The 24,088-nt window shown below is 39.0% G+C and overlaps 1 protein-coding gene across 1 annotated transcript in view; it reads right to left on the reverse strand.

Moving 5' to 3' along the window:
• The window catches only part of Cngl (Cyclic nucleotide-gated ion channel-like), a gene marked incomplete at its 5' end in the record, with an annotated part of 316,907 nt that overhangs the window by 48,952 nt on the left and 243,867 nt on the right, over positions 1-24,088 (reverse strand). The window contains 2 exons of the mRNA XM_090368676.1: positions 657-2,353; positions 9,352-9,398. Coding sequence (XP_090224802.1) covers positions 657-2,353; positions 9,352-9,398 — 1,744 coding nt within the window. The remainder of the gene's footprint in view (positions 1-656; positions 2,354-9,351; positions 9,399-24,088) is intronic.

Consider the following 24,088-nt stretch of genomic DNA (forward strand, 5'->3'; position numbering starts at 1 on the left):
GACTGCTGGCTTGTGGTTCCTGGGACACAAGTAATACTTCTGTTTAATTACGTGATGTGAGTTGCTGTGTGAACATGATACATGTTCATCACACATATAACATTGTAATTAACACGATTATATGTATATATCATTGTATGTATCATTATATATTGTATCATATATATATCATTGTATATATATCTATGCATGTACATAGCGGATTTGCCAGTTTCTGGCTAGGGGCCGCTTGCTGTTCTTTGTTAATAAAGAACCTATACAGATCAGATTGACCGAGAACGAATCATTCATACAAGATAGAGAAGACAAAAAAAAAAAAAAAAAAAGAAGAAGAAAGGAAACCACGAATGTTCCACTCGTGTAATACAGGAACCGAATCTAAATTTTTTCTAGTGAAGGTCAATTTAATATAAATGTAATCACTAGCAAGAGTTTAAAGAATAGGATATTCATATTCTGTTTGGAACACTCAAATCAAAAGGCTAACTTAACTAATTCGATAACTTAATGCTGACAAAGCACTTATTTCAGCATAACTCTGAAAACAATTAGGCTGAACAGAAAAGATGGTTTTTCACTAAGATTACACTTCTTAAACTTATTAAGAAAGATAACTAGAAATTTCCAGGGCTTTAAATAGGCAGAGAAACACTTACCACGTATACTTTCATTGCTTGCTTGACACTTCTCATAATCTTCAAGAGAAAGTCCTGGATACCATCATCAAAAGGGGAGAGATCCTCCAAAGGAAAATATTTGCCATCTCCAATTTGAGGTCTGCTTTGGCTATCTTGAACACTGTCACTGTGATCCGAGTACGAAATGTCGTTGCACCCATTTTCGCTTTTCTTGGGCAGGGCAAAATGCGGGGAAAGAACTTTCTGATCTGTCTGACACGAAGTGCTTTTCCTGAAGATGGCACTGGTCCTGCTAGTGCTGCTGTCGCTGTCCTTTTCTGATGTGTCAGTGTCATCCTTCTCGTCGCTGTCCTCTTGTAAGGCTGTCATCCGAACTAGTTGGTGTCGGCGGGCTGCGTGACCTTCGGCAGTATTGGAACGTAGAAGTTCTCGATTGAATTGAATTTGTCCTTGAGGAAGAGAGGTTTGATCCTGAGTTGCGTCGTTTTGTTTCCCGCTAGTTGGCCTTTGGAAAGCTACTTGGGGAACAGTATCGGAAGGGACGCCATTGGCAACAAAAGGAGCCTTTGCCGTTCCGTTATTATCTTTCTGCTTTCCTTTTGATTTGTCCGTCGGCAGAGGAGGGTGTGGCGTAAGCTCTGGCTTGCTTTTGGTTACCGGAGTCATACTGTGGGAAGTTATCGTATCTTCTGGAGATGTCGTACAGTGATGCTGTTGGTTAGATTCCCCAACATATTGCGGTGTACATCCTTTTGAATTATCTGTAGGAACTGCAACTGCTTGAGACAGAGTTAGTGCTGCACACTTTTTCCCGATGCCAACCTCTTCACCTGGAGGTGATTTCTTAACAGGTCCACCTTGTCCCTTATCGTTGTTCTCATCTGATGTTGGTGAAGTAAGTTTGTTGGTTCGTTCCTGTAATGAATGCACTTCGGCGCTCGTACTTTTTTTTTTCTCCACAAATGTTGATTCTTGTGCACCGGAAACTTCTTGATTAGTTGGTCTTTCACTTTTCCCAAATTGCATTTGTTGTTTTTGGACTTCACGCACGCGTTTATCTTCCATTGTTTTCATTAGAAGAACCCGTTTTAGAAGCGGCAAGTCAGAGTGAAATTCTTTTTGGGTAGTTGATGGCGATTTAACTTCGGTGCTATCTGTAGTTAATGGGCACTTACTGTCTCTCGACGCCAGGACGGACGCCAGTCTCCCGCCATGGAGGAGGTTACTGGTAGGCAAGGTCGGCGGAGATGGCAAAATTGTTTTTTCCACGGTTCTTGACAAGGCACTCGTTTGTGACAAACCCGGGTCTGTAGCAGGAGAATTTTTTGACGCCAATTTCTCCTGGGCCCGGAGTAGCTTAATTCTCTCAAGGAGTGGAAGGCCTTCCCCTATCATTGGTGGGATGTTTTCAGATACTACTGTTTCTCTCTTCCCGTCATCACGCGCAGGGCTATTTGATTTCTGGATGGGTAACATTGGAAAGCTGCAGGAGCTTCTACTGCTGTCTGCAGATTGACTTTCACTCGAGGGAGAATTATTCATTGCCATTTCTTGTTCTCTGAGTAGTTTGATCCTCTGTAGCAGCGGCAATCCTCTCCCGATAGGAGCAGGCGGAGAACTTGTAGATGCTTGACGGTCTGGGTTCGTGGAGTCAGCACGTTTACGTCCGGACTCGGTGGAATGGGTCTTTACTTTGGAAAACCGATGAACCAGTCCTGCAAAACAAGTGTTGAAATACCAGTTAAAGATAGATTTCAAGGCGAATTTCATCTCATATACAGTAGGTTCTCGATTATCCGGGTTGCGGATTAACCTGGGCCACTATGACTCATGAAAGTCTAAATCGGATAACAAAAAGAAATACGTGTAATACACTGAGTGAACAGAAATCATAGTATACCTACCTACCTAGTAACGGGTAGGCCCACCTTTCACCCGGATAAGGGCAGTCACACGGCGAGGCATTGAGTCCACTAGTTCACGAAAGCGTCCAATAGGTATTTCCATCCATGCTTGCTGCACCGCTGTCCATAATTCCGTCGCATTCCTGGGTGGAGGATCCAAAGCTCGAACGGACTTTTCCACAGCATCCCAAAGATACTCCATGGGGCTCATGCCAGGTGAACGGGGAGGCCATTCCATGGTGGTAAAATCTGCGGAATGCTCTTCTAACCATGTTCTAATAACCACGGCTCTGTGGGGAGGGGAAATTGTCCTGCTGGAAGCGTCCATTGCCTTGTAGGTGCACGATGACCATAAAGGGATGCAGATAGTCTGCAAGGATGGATACGTAACCTGGATCATTCAGAGATGCGTCTAGACGTACCAGAGGTCCCAACGTGTGCCAGTTGAACACGTCCCAGAACATTACCGAACGTCCACCTGCCTGAACAATTCCTTGCTGACATAACAGGTGCATAGCTTCGCGTTTTCCGCCAGATATGCACCCTCCCATCCGCTCGAAATAACTGGAAACAGGACTCATTGGACCAGGAGACCCACTGCGGCTAATGATCGCCTGATGGTCTTGGTGGAGACGTTTCTGGCGCCTCCTTCGTTGAAGTCGGCGGTGTTTTGTGCCACTGTCGCTCTCCGGTTGGCTGAAACAATGCGAGGCAGACGTCAATGGTCACGATGACGTCTGTCTCGCATTGTTTCACGACGGGCACCTACTATCATCCCTCTTTCAAAGTCGGTTAACTCACGACGTATGCAGATGATCTTAAGATCTACTCAGCAGTGAAGGAGATTACCGATTCTCAACAGCTTCAATGTGCTCTCAATAAATTCTCTCTGTGGCTATCTCTGAATGGCTTGTCTGCTAACCTCTCGAAGTGCAAAGTAATCTCTTTCTCATCCGGCAGATCTCCACAACTAATAAATACGGGGTACAGTATTAACTCTGTGATCATCGAAAGGTGTGACCAAGTTAACGACTTGGGGATTCTCTTCTCCAGCGGTTCTAAATTCGATGCTCATGTCCTTAAAATGACCAGCAAAGCATTCAAAACACTGGGATTCATCAAACGGAACACATACAAGTTCAAAAACTACAGATATGCGGTTATCCTTTATAAAACTATTGTTCTGCCAATCCTTGAATTCAGTTCACCCATCTGGAATCCTCACACAAAGACTAACAAAATTGAAGCAGTACAAAAAAATTTTGTCCGTTACCTCACGTACCGCAATCCTCTATTCTATCACTCAGCGTATTGTGAATCGCTGTGTTATTACTTTCATCTGAGGTCTCTGTGCACCAGAAGAGTTACTGCTGACATCACCCTTCTTGCCAAAATAATCACTGGAACTTATGAAGCATCTGATATCCTTAGCAAAATCAACTTCAATGCTCCTTGTAAACGAGTTAGGAACCTTACACCGTTTCGCCTTGACTCTGCCACCACGGACTTTATGAAGTTCAGTCCACTGAACAGAATCAGCAAATGACTCTCTCATTGACTTCTTTGACAACTCTCAGTCACTGATGAACTCCATCCACAAGTTTGCCTCTTCTCTTAAACTGCAAAGTGACTAGCTCTGATCTAATTATTGTAGTTTATGTGTTTTATTATTTTTCTATTCTCTAACTGATTAATTATTACTTGTTTTACCGGTAACTTAACTTAATACAATCCTCTTTTGTACATATGATTTTAATGTTTGAATCTATATCAATGTTTATCTTCCTGTTGGATTTCATATTATTGTTATTAGTTTATTGTTCTGATCTCAGATACACTGTTAATGGTTACCTGTTGTGTATCTTGTTATTAATAAAAAAAAAAAAAAATAATAAAAATAAAATCCATACTGACATCGAATTACCGTCTACGTGAATGCAGTGTACCTATATACCTGCCAAGCGGTGGGTTCGTCCACTAGCGAGAGAGGTGACAGTGTCGCGTTGCCTAGGAATCAGGTATCCCATGAATTCTGTCCTTTCAGAGTACGTTACAGGTATTGTTTGTTTCCATTTTGTAATGTTCCTTTACTAACGTACGATTAATTTTAACATTATTGTCCAAGTTGGTTTCTTTTTTTTTTTCTTTTTTTTTTTTTTTTTGTGCCCAAGTGCGTCCATTTTTTAAAATGGAAAAGGGTTGTTCTTTCGATTTAACAAAAACTCTAGTTAATCAGTCAGTAAATATATTAAAAAAATTCTAAGTGGCAGCTTTTATAAGTTGGAACTTGAGCTTTTCTACTCTAGGTAGGACTGGGTGGTTTTGAACGAGGCAAAGATCCCCGCCTGGGCCAAGCCGTTCCTGTTTCTATTCGACTACATCGAATAGGAAGGAGATCTCGCTGACATGATTCTGCATTGAAATTCACGGAATACCATCTGCAGGATGGGGTTAGACAAGAGAAAAGTGAACTTAATTGCTCACCTTTTTCAAAAAATTATATCTTCGTATTAAACTATAATATTTATAACTTCGTATTTGTCACATTTACGAGTTTTTCTTTCATTTTGCGGATTATCCAAGGACATTTATTTCTAGCCAATTATCCCATCAGGAGTCTACTGTATAGCATCTAGTAGATATCATACAGTATTTGATAAAGAAAAAATGTCATATTGCGGTTACCCAGAACAACTTCATCCACCCATGTGTCTAAAAGCGCATGTTTTCTTCGGTATCGGCTGGCGAGGAGAGCAAAGTTTATAAAAACGGTTTACCCGTTTTTCTGAACTTGGTTGTTCTCGCCAGAGACCGACTAACTTAGCCACGGAGTGAAAAAGGCCCATAAAAGTTCCTCGCGTCATTGACAGAATTCGAACCTGGGACTTTACCACCCGGTGTCGAGAAGGCGGTGGTTACCACTGTGCTACCTGCGCAGACAGACAGTGCTTGATAGAAGAATGCTTATATTGCAATATTTATAACTCGCAAATAAAAACCCAATTTCGAAATGATCACATCTTCTGTAAACAACGGGATTGGCCACCCTAAAATTAATAAAACGTGAAGTGCCAATGACGAGTAACAATGCATTATTTGTTACGTTTGGTTGAGCAGAGGGCAGTGATCTAGCCAATGAGATGAAAATTGAGGAGGGACTATTGCTGCTGTCTAACATACACCCAATGGCCAAAAAATCAGAAACATTTTGCAATCGGAGTCAGAATTAAACGTATGGTATGCAAATATCAGTTGTCACATGGTACGATCACAAGTTCCTTATTATCAGATGAATACTGTTTTCTTCAATGGGGTTTCTTAGTCAATCTGGTCACCCGAGTAGAGAAGTAATCTTTCTGATTTTCAGAAAGGTGTTATTGTAGGAGCACATTTAGCAGGATACACAATTCAGAAAACAAAGGAAATCACTAGCGTATCAAAGCAACTATCTCACAGTACACAGTGAGTGGAAGACGAAAGAAGAATGCGGCTCTAAAAGGAAGAAATGCGGTAAAAAGTCCGTACTCCTAGAACGAGACGAGACCGCGAGAATATTTTAAAGCGAATTGTGCGTCAGGACAGAAGGTCTAGTGTGCAGCCAATGACGGAAAAATTAAATTTAGGCAAAGAAAGTTCCATTTCCAACCGAACCATCCGGCAGGAGTTGAAGAATCTGAGATTTGGTAGTGCTTATAGCCACTTCTTCCTGTAAGAAATCGAAAGATTTGATTGGAGTGATGCCGCCAACGCAAGGACTGGACTGTAGAAGAGTGAAAGAAAAAGATCATAGTGACGAGTAGTCAGACGATTTACACTTTTTTGCATCGTGAAAGTGTGGCGTGAACCTCATGAAGCCATGCATCCAGATTGCCTCGTGTCCTCCACTGAAGTGGCTGGAGGTAGTATCATAGTATGGGGTATGTTCTGTTGGTACGGACTGGGTCCAGTCATATCGTTAGAAGGTCTTGTTACAATGAATATCATTCTAAAAATCTTTCTGCAATAAATATCTTTCGTATCGACTAACTTCACCCTGAAATGCTTCATTTTTACTCGGATTGCGATGGATTCTTTCAAGACGACAAAGCAAGTACCCACTGTGCAAAACTTGTAACTTGAATGGTTCGAGGAACATTCCCAAGATCTACTTACCCTGGCCGCCTAATTCTCCAGATCTGAATCCAATTTAGAGTGTCTGGGATACGCTTGTAAGGACAGGTGAGCTTCTCGGTTCTCTACCGACCACAGTATAGCAAATAACAAATATCCTGATGGAAGAATGATGAAATCTGGAGATAGACACCTAGAGGAATCCATGCCACGACATGTATGGGCTGTAATTCGGACAAAGTGTAGTCCTAATAGATATTGAATAAAGGTTTCTAAATTTTTGGTCAGTGAGTGTAATATTACACGCATTTCATTTCTTGATTAGTACAGAACATTAAAATTTTTCATGTGTACTAATCTTTAAAAGTCCAACAAAAAGGAAAAACTGAATATTTTTCAAGATTAAAATAATAATAGAAAAACGCTTATAGCGGGTGAAAAATACGATATGTATTTAATTTTGTTTTAAAGAATTTTTTTAGAAACCCTTAATGCGTCCTCTTAAACTAGGCTACGTTTCAAGACAATATTACATCTCGTCTTCAGGCCTACAATAATCAGAAAGAATTAATAATTGTAAACAGGAGAAATTAAAAATGCCAGTAAGACACGTCAGTTAATAATATTAAACGAAAGAAATACTGTATATAGTGTGACAAATGGAAATAGTTTTTAGCTTGTTGCACATCTTGCGTTTATCGAACTTGAAAAATATCGGGCTATATATTTCTTTCGTTTAACATTAACATTTCTAGTTTGCTCCGTTTACAATTATTGATTCTCTTTTGATTATTGCAGGCTTAAGAACAAGACGTAGTGTTGTCTTCAAACGTAGCCTAATTATTAGGTTTTCCCAATAAAAATTGTAAAATCCTGTTTTTCGTGTACTATCAGACTATTTTTATTATTATTTTAATCTTTAAAGTGATAAACCACGTAAAACCCTTGTTCCGGCTTATAAGTATTTTTAATTGAAATGAAAAATTCGCTCTGTACTCAATCCATGAAATTATTAAATTGTTTATTATTAAGCAAATAAAAGTATAAAATAAGTAACTTCAACATATTGTTGAACTTTTAATTACAGTGGGATGTCGACTATCCAAACTAATTGGGGATTGGCTAGTTCGGATATCAATCAATTTTTTCGGAAGAAAACTTTAAAATTGATTTCTAAATGTCAATTTCAACTGTTTACGTATTTGAAGTGGACCCTCTAAGATTACTGGATTCAACTAAGCTAATAGGCAATAAGGGAGTCTCTTCTTCAATTATTAAGTTAAATGTAAGTTGTGTGTTAAGCGCCAACGCAAATAAGGCGTCAGTATATTATGTTTCTAATTGCCTGTACCATTCGGTCGGTTTGCTGTTTGATGAAAGAAAAACTGGAATTTCCAAGAGAAAACGCCATGCGACCCTCGCCTAAGATCGACTAACTCAGCCATGTTGTGAATAAAAGCCCATAAAATTAGGAATATTAGGAATTAATTATTCCTAATAAGGTATAGTGTGTTTAGTGTCTAACGGCACCAGGGGTTCTTCCATCTCCGCGTAATATACATTGTGGTGTGATACAGAACATTGTAGAAGCCAGAGGTTTAAAAGTGTATGGATATTGTCTTAATAAGGTATTAATTCCGCAGGAAAGAAAGCTGTTTAAAAATGGCGAAGTGATCAAGCAAGAAAGAAAGTGTCAGAACTGCTGAAATTCATCGCCAGTTCATAGTCGTTTCTTGAAAGAAGCTCCTAGAAGCTGATATCCAAACGATACTATATATCACTAGAAAAGTAAAAGGCCACACTTCACAGAAGGATAACGGGTTGCGGTCTTGGAAGTTCTTCCGCACGACAAAGGAGTGCCACGTTACTAAATTGACGAAAAATCTTCTGCACGATCAAGTGGAAAATCTCGTGTCATTCGTCATACACCCCAAACTTTACTCTGTCTGTAATGAAAGATTGGTTTCCATCGCGCGACACAAACTTCTGTTACAGAGGCATAAACAATTCTTAAGTTCTCTGGGAAACGTTTCTGAACAATCTCGATTATGTTGAAAAATAAAATTGCCACGTAGCGCAATATGCTAGTTTATTATAAATAATAGAAAATATAAGAAATATCGTCAGAATTAATGCTCCCCTTCCTCCGTACTACGGGGGAAGGGATCATTAATCCTGACGATATTTCTTATTGCAATAGGAAATTATTCTCAATTGAAAAACAGAAGCGGAAATCAATAACCTGAAACCGGCTGGAAAAGTGAAGATTAGAGTTACACAGAATATGAATGGTCAGAGGAAAAGATCGTCAGAACCATAACTGTGGTACAAAAAATCAACATGCCGAATTTGTTCTTAATGTAAATACTGTAAAGAATAGTTTCTTGACACATTGGATGCCGATAGATCTTCGTGTATTGACCGTCTTTACTATTGTGGGTTGAGTTCCCATTTCCATACTACTTTCATCATCTGTCAGGCGGCGGAGAAGAAGCATCCACTTCGATTCCAACAATTGGTCACTATCCCAATGTAAGATCTTTACCTGCCCCCCCTCCACGAACCCACAAATGGGTAACCTCTTAGAAGGATCGAAAAAGTGCTGAAGTAATGTATGGAAATCTTTGATCAAAACAACGAACGGTATCTCACAGCCAATAAAAGAAAAATCAACTTCCGTGACAGAGAAGTTTTCTTACCTTTAATTTTCTGCGAGCCTTCTGATTCCCCTTTGAAGTGAATTTTTCTGGAAAATTAAAGTGTATTATTAATAACAAGTAAGAAAACCAAACCAGGTTGTTTCCCAAAACTTCTGTAACATTGCAATAATGTAAAAGGATTTTATGATAATCACAAGTGATATAACGTTAATAATAGCAATGTTGAAAATTTCTTTACATTCATAATTTTCTTTACTTATACAAAGAACTCTTTACATAAGTAAAGAGTTCTTTACTTATGTAAACTCTAGAAGGAAGGGGGTGAATCAAATTGGTCCACTTGATATCGATGGTTCAACTGTTGATGATCCTGCTCAGGTAGCTAACAAACTAAATGAATATTTTGCATCTACATTCACACATGAGGAGTTATTCAGGGAGGGGAATGCCAGAGGTGTATTAAACTCTGGCAATAAGTTAGATAATCTTGTAATAACTGAGAGTAAAGTGGAGGATAAATTGTTGAAGATAAACATAAGAAAGGCACCTTGGTTGAATAGAATCTATCCAGTTATATTAAGGGAGGCAGCAAAGAAAGTAAGCAAACCCTTAGCCATAATTATGACAGCTTCCATGGACTCAGGGGAGGTACCCATGGACTGGAGATGTGCAAATGTGACCCCAATTCACAAAGGAGGGATCAAAGGGCGACACAAGTAATTACAGACCTGTTAGTTTAACTTATGTTCCAGGGAAATTAATGGAGGCACTGGTTAAAGAAGCATTGCAGGATCATCTGGACAAGACTTCAGTTATAGCTCGGACACAGCATGGTTTTGTTAAGGGAAAGTCTTGTCTGACCAATTTGATTGCATACTATGATGTAGTCACAAAGCAACGGGATGCAAAGAATAATTTTGATATCATATATTTGGATCTTAGGAAGGCTTTTGATACTGTTGCACATGGAAGACTGCTGCACAAACTGGAACAGTGGAGGTAAATTGCTGCCATGGATAAAGGGATGTTTGAGTGGGAGATGACAGAGAGTGGTAATCAATGTACACTGCTCTTCGTGGACTAATGTTATTAGTGGAGTCCCCCAGGGTTCAGTGTTGGGTCCATTGTTGTTTTCTGTATTCATTAATGATATTGATGATGGTATATCAGGCTTAATGTCCAAGTCTGCAGACGATACGAAGCTTGGCAGGGTTGTTAAGGACACTATTGACAGTAAAGTAAAAAAAAAAGTAAAGTGCAGCCATTATCAACCCACTGCAGGATGGAAGCCTCCTCAACAATTCATGCTGAGGGAAAATGGACCATAATCTGCCACGCTGGTCCAGTGAGGGTTGGCAGATCGACCGTATTCAGCAGTCAGGGACTTGAACCCCAGTCTACTCAAAGAGCGTGTGTTCTGCACTCACGCTCCTGCCCACTCGGCTACGGAATGACAGTACGCTGCTGCAACAGGATCTAGAAAAGTTGAGCAGATGGGCTGAGAGGTGGCAAATGAAGTTTAGCATTGACAAATGTAAAGTACTACATATGGGAAGCAGTAATCCCAGAGTAACGTATCAACTGTCTGGTATTATACTGACAGAGGTAGAGAGTGAAAAGGGCCTGGGGGTAATGGTGCAGGCAGATATGAAGTTTTCTGAGCAGTGGAGACGGTCTGCAAGAGTAGCTCATGGTGTCTTGTCAATGATATACAGGAATTTTTTTTAGCAGGGATAAGGAGGTGATTATCCCCTTGTATAAGGCGATGGTAAGGTGTGGCCTTGAGTAATCACACCTTGTATACGGTGTGATTACTCAAGGCCACACCTTGAGTACTGTATACAGGTCTGGAGGCCTCATTTTAAGAAGGATGTAGAGCTGTTGGAACGAGTACAGAGAAGGGCAACAAGATTGGCGAATGGAATAAAGGGTTGCTCTTACGAAGAAAGGCTTAAGTTTTGTAAATTGCAGTGTCTGAAGACTAGGCACCTGCGAGGTGATCTGACTGAGGTGTATAAAGCCTTGAATGGTTTGAGCATGCTCAATGCTGATGGTATTCTTCCTCTTGCTCAGAATAATCGCCTGAGAGGGCATAAATTCACACTGAGGAAAGACAGTTGTAGGATAGATGTGCGGAAGTTTGCCTTTAGCCGGCGGGTGGTTGACTGCTGGAACAAACTTCCATCTGTCGTTGTAGAAGTTGATAGCTTAAACAGATTCAAGGCAGAACTAGACAAACGTTTGGAGCGGGTGGATGAGTGAAATGAGAAGGGGTGTGGTTTTTTTTTTTTTTTTTTTTGGCTGATGCTATATAAGCTTGCTTTTTTGCATCATGTGCCCTCGCTAATGCTAAAAGCATTCTTTTTAAGGTTGATTTGTTTAAAAAGCACATCGAAAATTTTTGTCACAGTGTGCCGTTTTATATGGTGCGTCATGTGTATATGGTTGTGGGTGGGCCGATTTCGATGTTACTTGAGATGAGAAAGCAGCAGTAATGTTCTTTTTAAGACATTTTTTTAAGAAAGGAAAACCTGGCTTTTCATTCAGCAAAACATGAAAATTTACAGACGCAAGACAGTGAACGTCTTATGTTCTTGACTACTTTAACGGCAAAGCATTATTTTATTTTGTTCGAATCCAGTGACAAAAACTCCCTCCAACATTTTATATCTGGAATTTGGGTAGCTAGTTTGAAGTCATAACAATTACATTTATCTCTGGATATGTGTGGGATGCCCCTGTCGTGTATCGCACACCGACAGCCAACTCCTTGGTCACTTGGTGATCTAAGGTCTATGCTGGCGGAAGAATTGGATTTGTTGCCACAGAATCTTATAGACACCCTTATATCGAACATGGTTCACCGCTGTCAGGCCTGTTTAGCCGTTGGAGGGGCCATACGCCGTACTGATGTCATGCGTCCATATTTTCGAGCATATTGTATTGACTTTTTTGATAATTCTTATACAACTCCTACAAATGTCCTTTATACTTCTCCGAAGTTTCTCGTTCTCATCATTTCATCTTTATTCTATAGCACACCACCATACCAAATTTTAGGTCCCGCTCCATCGCAAGCTGCACGAGTTACACCACATTTTCTACGTGTTCTGTTAATTTTGTTGATTAGTGTATAATATCGTATTCACTAACTACCAGTTATATTTTCATATACTTTGCCCTAGAATAAATACCTGGACATCCTACCTGAGCACCACGTCTCAGGCACCACTATAGACATTCTCGTAGCACTTAAAGGAGAGAGTAGTACGATTGTGAATACGACGCCGCAATCGAAGGAGTTAATAGACTTCCAGCAGAATGATAATACGGTGCCACATAAGCAATTGTCTGTACATGATATTTTAACTGCCCTGAAGATACTCCTAGGTCGATGACTGGTGATGGGATCTGTAAACAGAAGTGGACTAATGCTAAGTCCACTTCCATTTTCAGATCCTATCACCAGTCATCGACCTAGGGGTATCTTCAGGGCAGTTGAAATAATATCTGAGGAAACGTGGCAGGATCCCTGCAAAAGAATTGTCCGCTCGGAATGTAGATCAACGTTGTCGCAACATACACAAAAGCCCTCAGTAAGACGATTGTGACACATGTAAGTACCAGCATAGCGCGCAGGACGCTGCATAATATGAGTAATCACAGTCGTGCAACCGTCCTCGAGTCACTAATCACTCCGACTAATGCAAGGCGACAACTAGCTTGGTAGAAGGCCGGCTGCTCTTGGACTGTGGAATGAAGAATTACGGTATATGGTCTAACAATCTAACTGTCATGCCTGGGTGTGGGGGATGCCCAGACTAAGCTACATACCGGACCGTATCATCTCGCTAACGAAGTGTGATGGCCGGAGCTTTTTTAATGGTTTGACCTGGAACCATTGATTATTTTGGAAAAAGCCTGAATGCCGAGATCTATCTAGATGTCCTGGATAATAATGCGTTACCTAAGTTGTGGCAGCAGCCCGGGTAGGCATTACCTGTACATATTACCTGTATCAAGCAAGACAATACTCCAAGTCATACTGCTTGCATTGTGACGGATTGGTTTGAGGACATGAGCATGTAAAAGTTGGACTGGCCAGCCCAGTTCCCAGCTTAAATCCTATAGAGAACTTCTGGGATGAATTGGATCATCTGCTGCTTGCGAGGAGAGGGACTACTCAAAAAATATAGATGTACTGGTCGCCTTTGAAGGCCAAATGGCGGAAAATATCGTCGGGACATTTACAAAAAAAAAAAAAAAAAAAAAAAAACTGTTGGAGAGTGTTGCACAGAGGCTAGAAGTTATCATAAAAGCTAAACGTTTCAGCACACTTTATTAGTTTTCCTGAAAATAATGGTTATTTGTAGATACGAATGTATCCGGATATTAACGGTAGGGCAGTGCAGTGTTTGCTGTTTTACTTCGTACACTGTGTCAAATGAACTATATAATTCTGATGAGCTGCATTTTCGAGTTTTACCTTACCTGGCATTTGTTAAAAGGAACATTTTTCTCAAAAATAGCACTTACAATACAATATGCAGAATGCATATTAAGCTTACACTTTACCTTTGAATGTTCTACTCTAGATTTTACTCAGTAAACGAGTTGGTGGAAATTAGGTTTGATCTTTTGAACGTTAATTAACTCACAAAGGAAAACTACAAGGAACAACATGAAAGAACGAATGTTCTACGATATTTTGCACCAACTCTATTGAATTTTTTGTTTTTATCATTGTTTTTTTCGGATTTATATTTTTTTTTATTATTTTTTATTTTTATTTTTATTATTTTTATTTTTTTGGCTGGTGCAGCATAAGCCATAGGCTTTCTTGCACCATGCGGCCGTTACTAATACTAATACTAATACTAATACTAATTACCGCAAAAATTAATGAAATATTTACGCTTAAAAAATCACATTCAGTTTCATAAATATACATCACCATCATTGTGCCTCAAATTTAGTATTTGTATATTAATCGATAGACGCATACATTGTGATCTAAAATTTTTATATAAATTAGTTTACAGCGCTTTGGACAATGATTTTCTAGCTGATGGAAATCTCCATTGCCCCAGAGGATGAACCAGACAAGATGGCTTTTTCGGAACAAATCAAATTAAAGCGACGAACAAACAAAATGTTTTAAATCGAATTATGTCTTCGGCAAAACTTTTATAATATAAACGTTATGTAGAATTAAAAATATTTTTATATGCATGTTTTTGCTAAATTAATGCGCACGACAGTAGCTTATCTTTTACTGATTTTTAGAATCTCTTCCGTATTTTCCATTTAACGATATAAATAGATCAAACTTCTCTTCAAAGTTAGTTATTTTACAATATGAGAGAGAGAAAGGTTGAGGGAAATGTAAAAACGAGAATTATTTTTTTCACCAATAGTTGGTTTCTTTTTCAAAAACCTATTCCAGTTTAGGCACTCGATCCGTACAGCAAATTTTTAAAAATCTCTTTTCATAGAAATTTTTGTTCTTTTGACATCATTGTTTGACGGCTTTCTTCACAATATGGAATCCATGTCATCCACCCATGTGTATTATGTCCATAAACTGCGTGTGTTCTTTGGTCGGCTTGCCTCATTTGCTAGACGAAAAACCCAAGTTTTCAGGAGGGAAACCCCTTGCTATCCTCGCCTGAGATCGACTAAAAATCCGCAAAAATTCTTCGCATTTTTAACGGGGTTCATCAAGGCCTTTTCCGCCCGGTGTAGGGAGGACGGTGGCTATCACTGTGCAGACAAAGGATGGCTGCCATAGTGCGTTGAGCCTTGTCGGGGACACATAGTCGTGTAACAAAATGAAAGTCAAATGCCTAAATGTCTTCTTTTTGATGAAAAGCTGCCAGTGAACTTTGGGGATTCATGCGGAATTTTTTTAGTTAACCGCTTCGACTCTGCATATGAAATTGGCACAGCGGCTGTCCCTGTGAGTCGAAGGACAGCGTAACCTTCCCAGAGCTTTCGAAAGTCGAATTTTTTCGGTATGGGTTATGACATGTTTCCACCGAATGTTGCGTCGCTGGCTCTATGGATCAAATTCCAGTATGTCTTATCTGTAGTCATTATGCGATTCAAGAAGTCATTTCCTTCATCTCCATATCAGGGTAAATGCAGCAGACATACCCCCCCCCCCCACTTGCAAACGTTTCATCGTTTGCAAATGTAGCATCGTTAAGATTCTTAGGGGTCCACCTCACGCAGAACTTCCCATCTTGGGTTGCCCTAATGACACGTTTTTGTACTGCAGTCTGTGCCCTCGTGCGTAGCACAGTGGTTATAATTACATTCCTTCCATATCGTGTGGAAAATACTTAGGTCCCAATCCTATCAATGTGGGCGAGGGTAGCATGGTCTTTCCATACAGGTAACTCGGATGTTTTCAGATGAGTTTGAGTTTCTGCTCGGGGAATCTTTAATATGATCTTTAATTTTAGATCGTATGTATAGCTTAGCTTAATTTTCAGCACTCACCTCATAGTAATCTGCTTAGCTGGTGGAGAGTTTTACCACATACAAAGTGGTTATAGGATTCTAATAATTTACAGGGATTATGGGTTTAAAACTAAGTTATGGGCTATAAAAATTTTTCTAAGAAAAGAAAGTGCACCTTCCATTCTATGGTTGCATAATTAAAGTAAATTGAATGAAGAAAAATAGAAGCTAATAGTCGCGCACGAGCGACTTTAGAAATTCGTCCTCAGCTATAGTGGGGGGGGGGAAGATTTGTTTGTTGTTTTGGTTTTTAGGAGCATTAGCAACTAAGGCCATATTGCTCCGGGATATGCGGTGGTCATTCCCGGACCTTTCCGCATCCTTCATATTTGGTGGCGACGGGCTCGAACCCCGGTCTAATCAAGAAGCGTGTGCTATGCACTGCTGCTCTTTCCCACCTGGCTACGGAGGCGCCAAGGGGGGGGGAGAGAGCGCGCTTGTGTTATATACGGGTTGGGTTCCCGAAATGCATTTGAGTGCACGTGGAAACTTAATACCTGCTAAATTCCAAATGGGGGAGAAATTGGCGGGAATCTTTTTGTTTAACACGTTGAGTGATGTATGGCGCTTAAACCATTCGATGACGAGGGCTTCGTTTTCAAGGATTTTGTAGCTAGAATTTAATTTAACTACTGTGATGGCTGAATCGATGAATGGGTTGTGATTTTGAGATTGGACGTGTTGTGTTAGTTCTGTATTTGCTGAATTAGTTTTGAAGCTATTAAAGTGGTAGTATGCACGCGTGTTGGAAATTTTTGATGTCCCGAATTTTGCTGTTGTACTGCCTATGTAACATGCTTGGCAATCTGATTGGCATCTGATCAAATATATAATGTTGTTGTAATCTTGTGTCTCGTACTCGTGTGTTGTCTTGTATGAGTTGAATTTGGAACTTAATTTGTTATAGACGTGAATATTAATTTGATATCTGTATTTTTAAAAATCTGTTGAAGTCTTCTAGCGTATTGTTGATGATATGGGAGCGCGATAAAGGGTTTATGTATCTTATTCTTGTTCACGTGGTTAATAATTTTGTTTGGGTTATTAGTGTTATTATGAACTTTAGTGATGGTTTCTTTTATTAGTTGTGATGGGTATTTTCTGTCGATGAATTTTTTGGTGAGGTATTGCAATTCTACAGATAGGTCTGTTTGTGTGTGTGGCTATATTTTACAGCGTTGTATATCTGGTTGTACAGAACTGCTTTTTTGATGTATAGAGGGTGGTGTAAGAATTTGCCTGTATGTGTGTTTTTTCTGTATATTTTGGTGCCTAAAGATGTGCTTATTTTGTATACAGTGAGGTTTAGAAAATTAATTTTATTATCGGTTTCTACTTCGAGGGTAAATTTGAGTCTTTCATGTGTTGTGTTAAAGGTGTTCAGTAAAGTATCGATGGTGGTTCTGTTGCCTATTAAGAGGACATCATCTGCATACCTCATGTATAGTTTAATTCCTGGGGGAAAGGGTTGGAGAATTTTTTCTTCGATAGATGCGAGGTAGATCTCGGATAAAGGGACAGAGATACCGAGGCCCATGGGAAGGCCGAAAATTTGTTCGTAGATGTTATTTTGGAATTTAAATTGTTTGGCGTCAAGTAACAGTGATGTGAGTTCTAAAATGTCATTAATGTTTAAGTCGGTACGTTTTGTTAATGTGTCGTCTTTAATTAATAGTTCTTTAAGGGCCAGTAGCATGGATTCGATGTGCACGTTTGTGTATAGGGAGAGCACGTCGAAGGACGCGAGAATATCGTTTTCAGATATGGTTATGGAAGTTATACGTTCGTGTGCTTGTTTAGTATTGTAGACCCTGAACCGAGAAAATCTCATTAAAGGTGAAATAATTTTGACGAGGAATATGAATAGGTTAGCATAGGCGGACTGTTTATAGGAAACGATGGGCCTTAAAGGATAATCTTGTTTATGGAGTTTGACTATTCCAAAAATGTGTGGGAGAATGTTACTGCGTATGCCTATTTGCATGGAGGGTATGTAAATTAATTTGTTTGTTGGCTCTGAGTCTTCTAGGATCCCATCAAGTTTATTTTTAAGCTTGTTAATGTTAAACGTGTTGCAAGCTCTGTATGTTGTTGAATCTGATAAGATGTGTAACATTTTCTTTATATATGTGTTTTTGTCCATGATTGTGATGGTATCCCCTTTGTCTGCCTTTTGTATTATAATGTTCGGGGTTTTTATAAAGTCTCGTTTGTGGGTTAATTGTTATTGGGGAATGTTATGTTTACTAGTTAATTGGGAGTTAAAAACAGCCTTAGTTTCATGTATGATTCGATATTTGTCTGGGTGGTTATCAAGTTTGGTTTGTATTTCTATCATGGCGTCTTTAACTGGGTAGTTGTTGCTGTTAATGGCGAAATTGAATCCGTATTCTAGACTGGCAAGTTCGTTAGGGGAAAATGTTTGTGTAGAGATGTTAACAACTGAGTTTGTGGGGGGTTTTTTGTGTCTCCTAGTGAGTGTATCCCATTTCTTGGAGTGTTTTTTGGTAATCTGATTTAAAGTTGCTTGAATTCGTGTTGTTCTGTTGTACGTAATCGTACCAAGTCGTGGGGGTTAGTTCTCTTTTAAGTTTGAATTTAAGGGTATGTATTTGATCTAAAAGGAGATATTTTTCTCTGTATCTTTTCAGTAATTCAGCTTTAATTATGGCAATAGAGGCTTGGTGTATGATAAAAGGGTATTTTTTAACAGTGTTTTTGGTGCAGATACGAACGAAATTGGGGATTATGTCATACGTGAGACATTTCTTTAAGAATGTGATGTGGAGTTTGTCGGAAAAGTATTTAACTAATAGTTTTGTTAACCTTGATTTTTTAGAAAAATCAAGAAAAATTTCTTAGAAAATTTTTTATAGCCCATAACTTAGTTTTAAACCCATAATCCCTGTAAGTTATTAGAATTCTATAACCACTATGTATGTGGTAAAACTCTCCACCAGCTAAGCGGATTACTATGAGGTGAGTGCTGAAAATTAAGCTAAGCTATACATACGATCTAGTTATTACATTACAGCACATAAGGACTCCTTAAAAAATCAAGAGATCTTTAATTTTTTACTGCAGTCTATCATGGGTGCTGGAGTGGCAGATCCATAACTAACACTGACCTCCTTGGTACATCGACTGTCGTATATCTGTCCGCGTTGATGATGTCTGCCACGGTAATATTTTCTACTGTAACAACCGTGCGAGTTTGCTCTGGGAGAGAACAAGTCCTCCTCATTTCAAGATATGGATATTCCAATTCGTACACTCGTGGAGGTGGCGTACAGTTATCAATGTACACTTACACGTACACAGACAACTGATATTGGTGTACGTAGTGCGCTTCTGTTAGAGAGACAAGCACGGCTGTAAGGAACAGGATAACATTATACTGCCCTATGGGTAGATTCAATAGACTTGGCGAACTAATCACGTGACTTGGGCGAATCAATTACGACAGAAGGGAACGTGAGTTTGTGTCTATAGGATCTATTATTTATAATTATTTTAATACCAAATAATGGTTATGGGATTGAGCTACCGCCGATATTTCTATATAAACGTGTCGTATTGCCCACTTTTTTCGAGAGAATCGACTACAGAATAAATTCATTCTAATTATACAGTTACTGCGCATTTACTTTTCCAGTGCCAAGACCGTTTCATCTACCTATAGTTTGGCCGCAACCATCATGTGAACTCCGTACCGGCTCTGCTGTTGCTGCGCATCACTCCTTCTCACCCTCATACATACAGGACTGCCAACTTGCCTTCTTGCTCAGGAGAAGTATTAGTACCAATCCCTAAATTACACCCATAGCAGCGTACAACGGAAATTTAGATAATTGGCATTTCGTTTTAATTTCATTCACTTTTGTATACCTTTACCGACACCCCTTCATATCATCGTTACTAGTTGGGTGGGGTTTTTAAAATAAACTGCATTTTTCTATCTGTTTTTTTAATAACTTCCCATCTAGCAGCGACAAAATGCGCTCTACACTGCCGCAATTAATCTACTATTTCCGTCACAAAGAAAGCGAACGACATCTACCTATAAAAATCAGCTGTAGCTGCTATCAGCCGACTAAATTACACGATGTAGTCGTTGAGAAGAGGACGAAGAAGCACTAACGTCGATGCCCCGTTTTCTAGTATGGTAATTGTGATATTGATCTGTCATATTTCATCTTTCTGATAAATGCCACACACGATAGAATAACTAGATTAGAAAACTTCTATAATTAGAAAACAGAATTATTTTTAAAAGTTTCTCATATTGTAGCTTGATAGAAGCCCAAATATACAAGAAGGTGCAGTTTATTTATATCGTACGTTATTTAAATATCTTCCATTTTTATTTTTTCTTCTTCTTCTTAAAGTACGCCTTAACTTTTACTTTCTTTTTCCGAACTCAACCGAATAACATCAGATAAATGAAATACTCGGCAAACTTATCTCGTTTAGTGAGCGCAGCACACACACGAAACAGATTTAATGGCACTTTAATGCAGGAGGAGAATTCGCAGAACCGAAAAGCTTATATAATCGCGACCCAATTTACGTCCATTTTAAACACAAAAATATCACCTCCTATCTCGTTTTTTCAACTTCGATAGAAATTTCATTCACCTTCCATAGATACGACTGACATTCCGAAATAAAAATAGATAAAAAGAGAAGTTTGCGGTTGGAGAAAAAAAAGTGGAAGAGCTGACTGGTGAACTATGCAGATTGACAAAATAAAGAGGGCAGAAAACTGCGCGTGCAATAAATTTCCAAAGTGGGTCAATACGTAAGCGGAATCAACGCTTTTTCTTGTGTCAGCTTTATTAGGAGACATCTTTTTCCGTCTCGCTCGCGACTGAAGCATGCACATCGCCATCTAATAATCTAATCAAAATACATATTAGAAAATATTTTTGGAAGTCGGTGAGGCTGTCAACCTCCCACGAATGAAATAAAATAATAATAAGAATGGAATTCTAGAGCACAAGCGCCAGCTTCATTTTTCAATCCATGATTTAGCCCACGGATACCTTCACATTTCTCTAGCGTCGTGACACCACATTTTTTTTGTTGTTTTTTATTTATTTATTTATTAAACCTCTCCCGCTACATAAACAATGATCACTCAGTCGCCACTTCTAAGTCGATTGTTCTCGTTTCAATTCATCTATCACTCATCGATTGACACAAGTATACAATTATTTAATTGATTTTAGTTACAAATTTAATTACAATTTTACGTATATTTATTGAGCTTTCTGTTCAGTGAGAAATTTCAATTACATTTGTATATTCTATTATATAAATAAATAAATGTAGGAAGGATGCTGCCTCTCCAGTATTTAATAGAAGATACTACTGTCCTGTCTTGCTACGCATCCCTTCCACTTTTTTAAAATTATTTTTTTACAAATGAACTGTAATAAATCCAGCCATAAATCATCACCTCCAGAAACTCTCATTGGTATTTTCCCAAAGCGGTCGTATGGGAAAATCTAATACTCAAAATGAAAATCTAATTTGAAAAATCGTTCGCTTTTCTCTTCGTGTTCCAATAATTTGTGTTTTTTGCAAGGAAGTCACAGAGAGAGTAATCCAAATAAATAACATAACGCGGTCTGACACTCTGGGAGGTGGCAAGTGCAGTTTATTGATGGAAGACGAGATAATCTCTTTTACCACCAACAGTTTATTGATGCATAAGTGGTAAACGCAAATGGATGTAGAAATTGGTTTAAAAAATTGTGACTGAAAGTTGCCTTACTGTTTTTTAAATTTCTTTACAGAGTTCTTTATAAAGTAATACAGCGGCTTCGGGTTTTTCAGTCGCTAAAAAACATGCAAATCGGTTTGTGAGCACTTGCTCAGACATATACGATAAACCGTGTGAAGCAGAGTATGACCGTAACAGTCAGATGGGGCAAAAAATATCGTAAGATATGAAGTATAAAATCAACACGAATACATATATTCAATATGTCTTGCGGGTAGGAAAACTGGGAAATTTTCCGATATCCTGATGGCTCAATCAGCCCTAGTTCCGCAGACAGGTTTGTAATAAATAGTATATTTTGGAATTAACTAATTTATTTATGCACAGCTGGAAACTCTCCGGATGAATCACGGTGAATCTGTCTTTTTATACTCGGTTTGATCCCTTGGTTGGTTGCAGTAGGTGCATCAGCAACTTAGGTCACATTGCGCCGTATATAATATATCTGAAATGTGCATGTGTTCTGTAGTAGACTTGCTGTTTGCTGCGCTAAAAACCATGCTTCCCTCGCCTGAGACCGACTAACTCAGCCACGTTGTGAAATCAGCCCATAAAAATTCCTCGCATCATTAACGGGATTCGAACTCTGGTGTTTTCCACCCCGGTGTGCTAACCACAAGGGCATTTTACCCCTTTTTTTTAAAAAAAAAACAGCAAAATTATGTTAAAATTGGAATAAAAAAAATGCGAACTTCTTATTTTCGTTAAAATTGGTCGTCAGGTGTGCTCATCTCTGTATTATGCGAACTAATTAACAATGCCTTTCAGCAAGATGCCAAAGAAATACGATTTAAATTTCACAAGACATATACGCAAGGCTTTGTATTATAAAATTTGCCAATATAACACGACTGCTTTGTGTACTGCATTATAGATATATTTAAATTTCAGGCAGAGGGAAATCGCGATGTAATCAGACAGTTGCAGACATGTAACCATAAGGAACAGCGTGTAGTGCATAGAGAGAATTGCAAAAGTAGATGTAGGACAGTGGTATCGTCACCGTCCTCCTCACCATACCGGGTTCTAATCCTGTCGATGACGCGAGGAACTTTAATGGGCTTTTTTCGCTCCGTGGCTGAGTTAGTCGGTTTCAGGATTAGATAGCAAGGTCCCCCCCAGAAACTGGAGTTTTTCGTCCAGAAAAACAGGCAAATTGAGCAGAGAAAACAAGCAATTTACAGACACAATACACATGGGTATATGAATTAACTTTCCGGGTGACCATAATATAATATAGTTTGGTTTATAGTTTGTAGCATTTCGCTGTGACGATGTCACAGAACATAATCTTCCTCTGATCATGGAGGGACGTTGTTCAAAAATACGTTTTGTTTTTGTAGAAGAACAAGATTTCAACAATTTCAATTTATGCATATGCCACTGAAGTATAAAAAAAAAAAGAGAGATTTTGAAAGAAGACAAATTATTGAACTCCCTAATAAAAGTAACTTTTGACCGCAAACTTCTGGTGGAAGTAATCGTAAACAGGCCAACAATCTGATAATTCTAAGGATGTTATCCATCTAATGAGCGCAGAAAGTTTGCTCAAATTCTTCATTCTTCTCTTCTGGGTTAAATAAAGAAATTTGCTTGGTTCTCTTAAATATTATGCGCACGTCTGAAAATGCGAACATAGCTGTTCAAACCAACGTACCTCACATCCATATACAGATTTGTACAGAGTAAGTAGTTGCTTAGCATAAATGTAACGCCGAGAGAGCTAAAAAGAAAAAACAGTTTTTTGATGTAGAGAAAGCAACGTTGCGATGTACCAATGCCTACAGAGATTAGAAGTAATCCCTAATATTTAGAGATATGTGATCTTGTTTAGAAATTTGAGCATCATCAAAGATGAGTATAGGGAGCAGAAGACTTTTTTTTGCGAGAAATCAGACAGGACCGACTTTTAGAGAGATTAAAGTTAACTAAGTTTTCTTTTCCCCACTGAAGATTTATCTGGAGATCGGCTTTAAGGACTTGGTGGAGGATGTTCGAGAAGTTGAAGCTGTTTGTGCACGGCAAAGTTAACGAAACTTGAAGGTGGAATGTAGCGTGCCGTCATCAACGAAACTGTGGATAGAATTTATAATCATTGGAAAAAGGTGCCATTAATATGCAGGAAGAAAACAGAGGAAGAAAGAAGTGAACCTCAAGGATCACCAGCATTAGTACAGAAGTCAGAAGGCCATCTACAATGACCGGAAGTGAGAGGTCAGAGGAGAAAACTGGATACCTAATTGCAAAACACAGTCGGCAGTCTGTTAGATGGAAGCTTGTATAGAACAACTCGAGGTGAGTATAATGGGCCGATAATTGTAAGGGAGGGATTTGTCAACCTTTTTTAGGAAGTGGCTGGACTGTGATTAAATTTCCAAGCAGAAGGAAAATTACCAGTGGAACAGGAGAGCATAAAAAGGCGACACGAAACAGGAGCATCTATGTTGTAACAGGTTGTGCGTG

The sequence above is a fragment of the Mastigoproctus giganteus genome, chromosome 1, assembly GCF_048544385.1.
Source record: "Mastigoproctus giganteus isolate SK-2022 chromosome 1, ASM4854438v1, whole genome shotgun sequence".
Taxonomy (NCBI): domain Eukaryota; kingdom Metazoa; phylum Arthropoda; class Arachnida; order Uropygi; family Thelyphonidae; genus Mastigoproctus; species Mastigoproctus giganteus.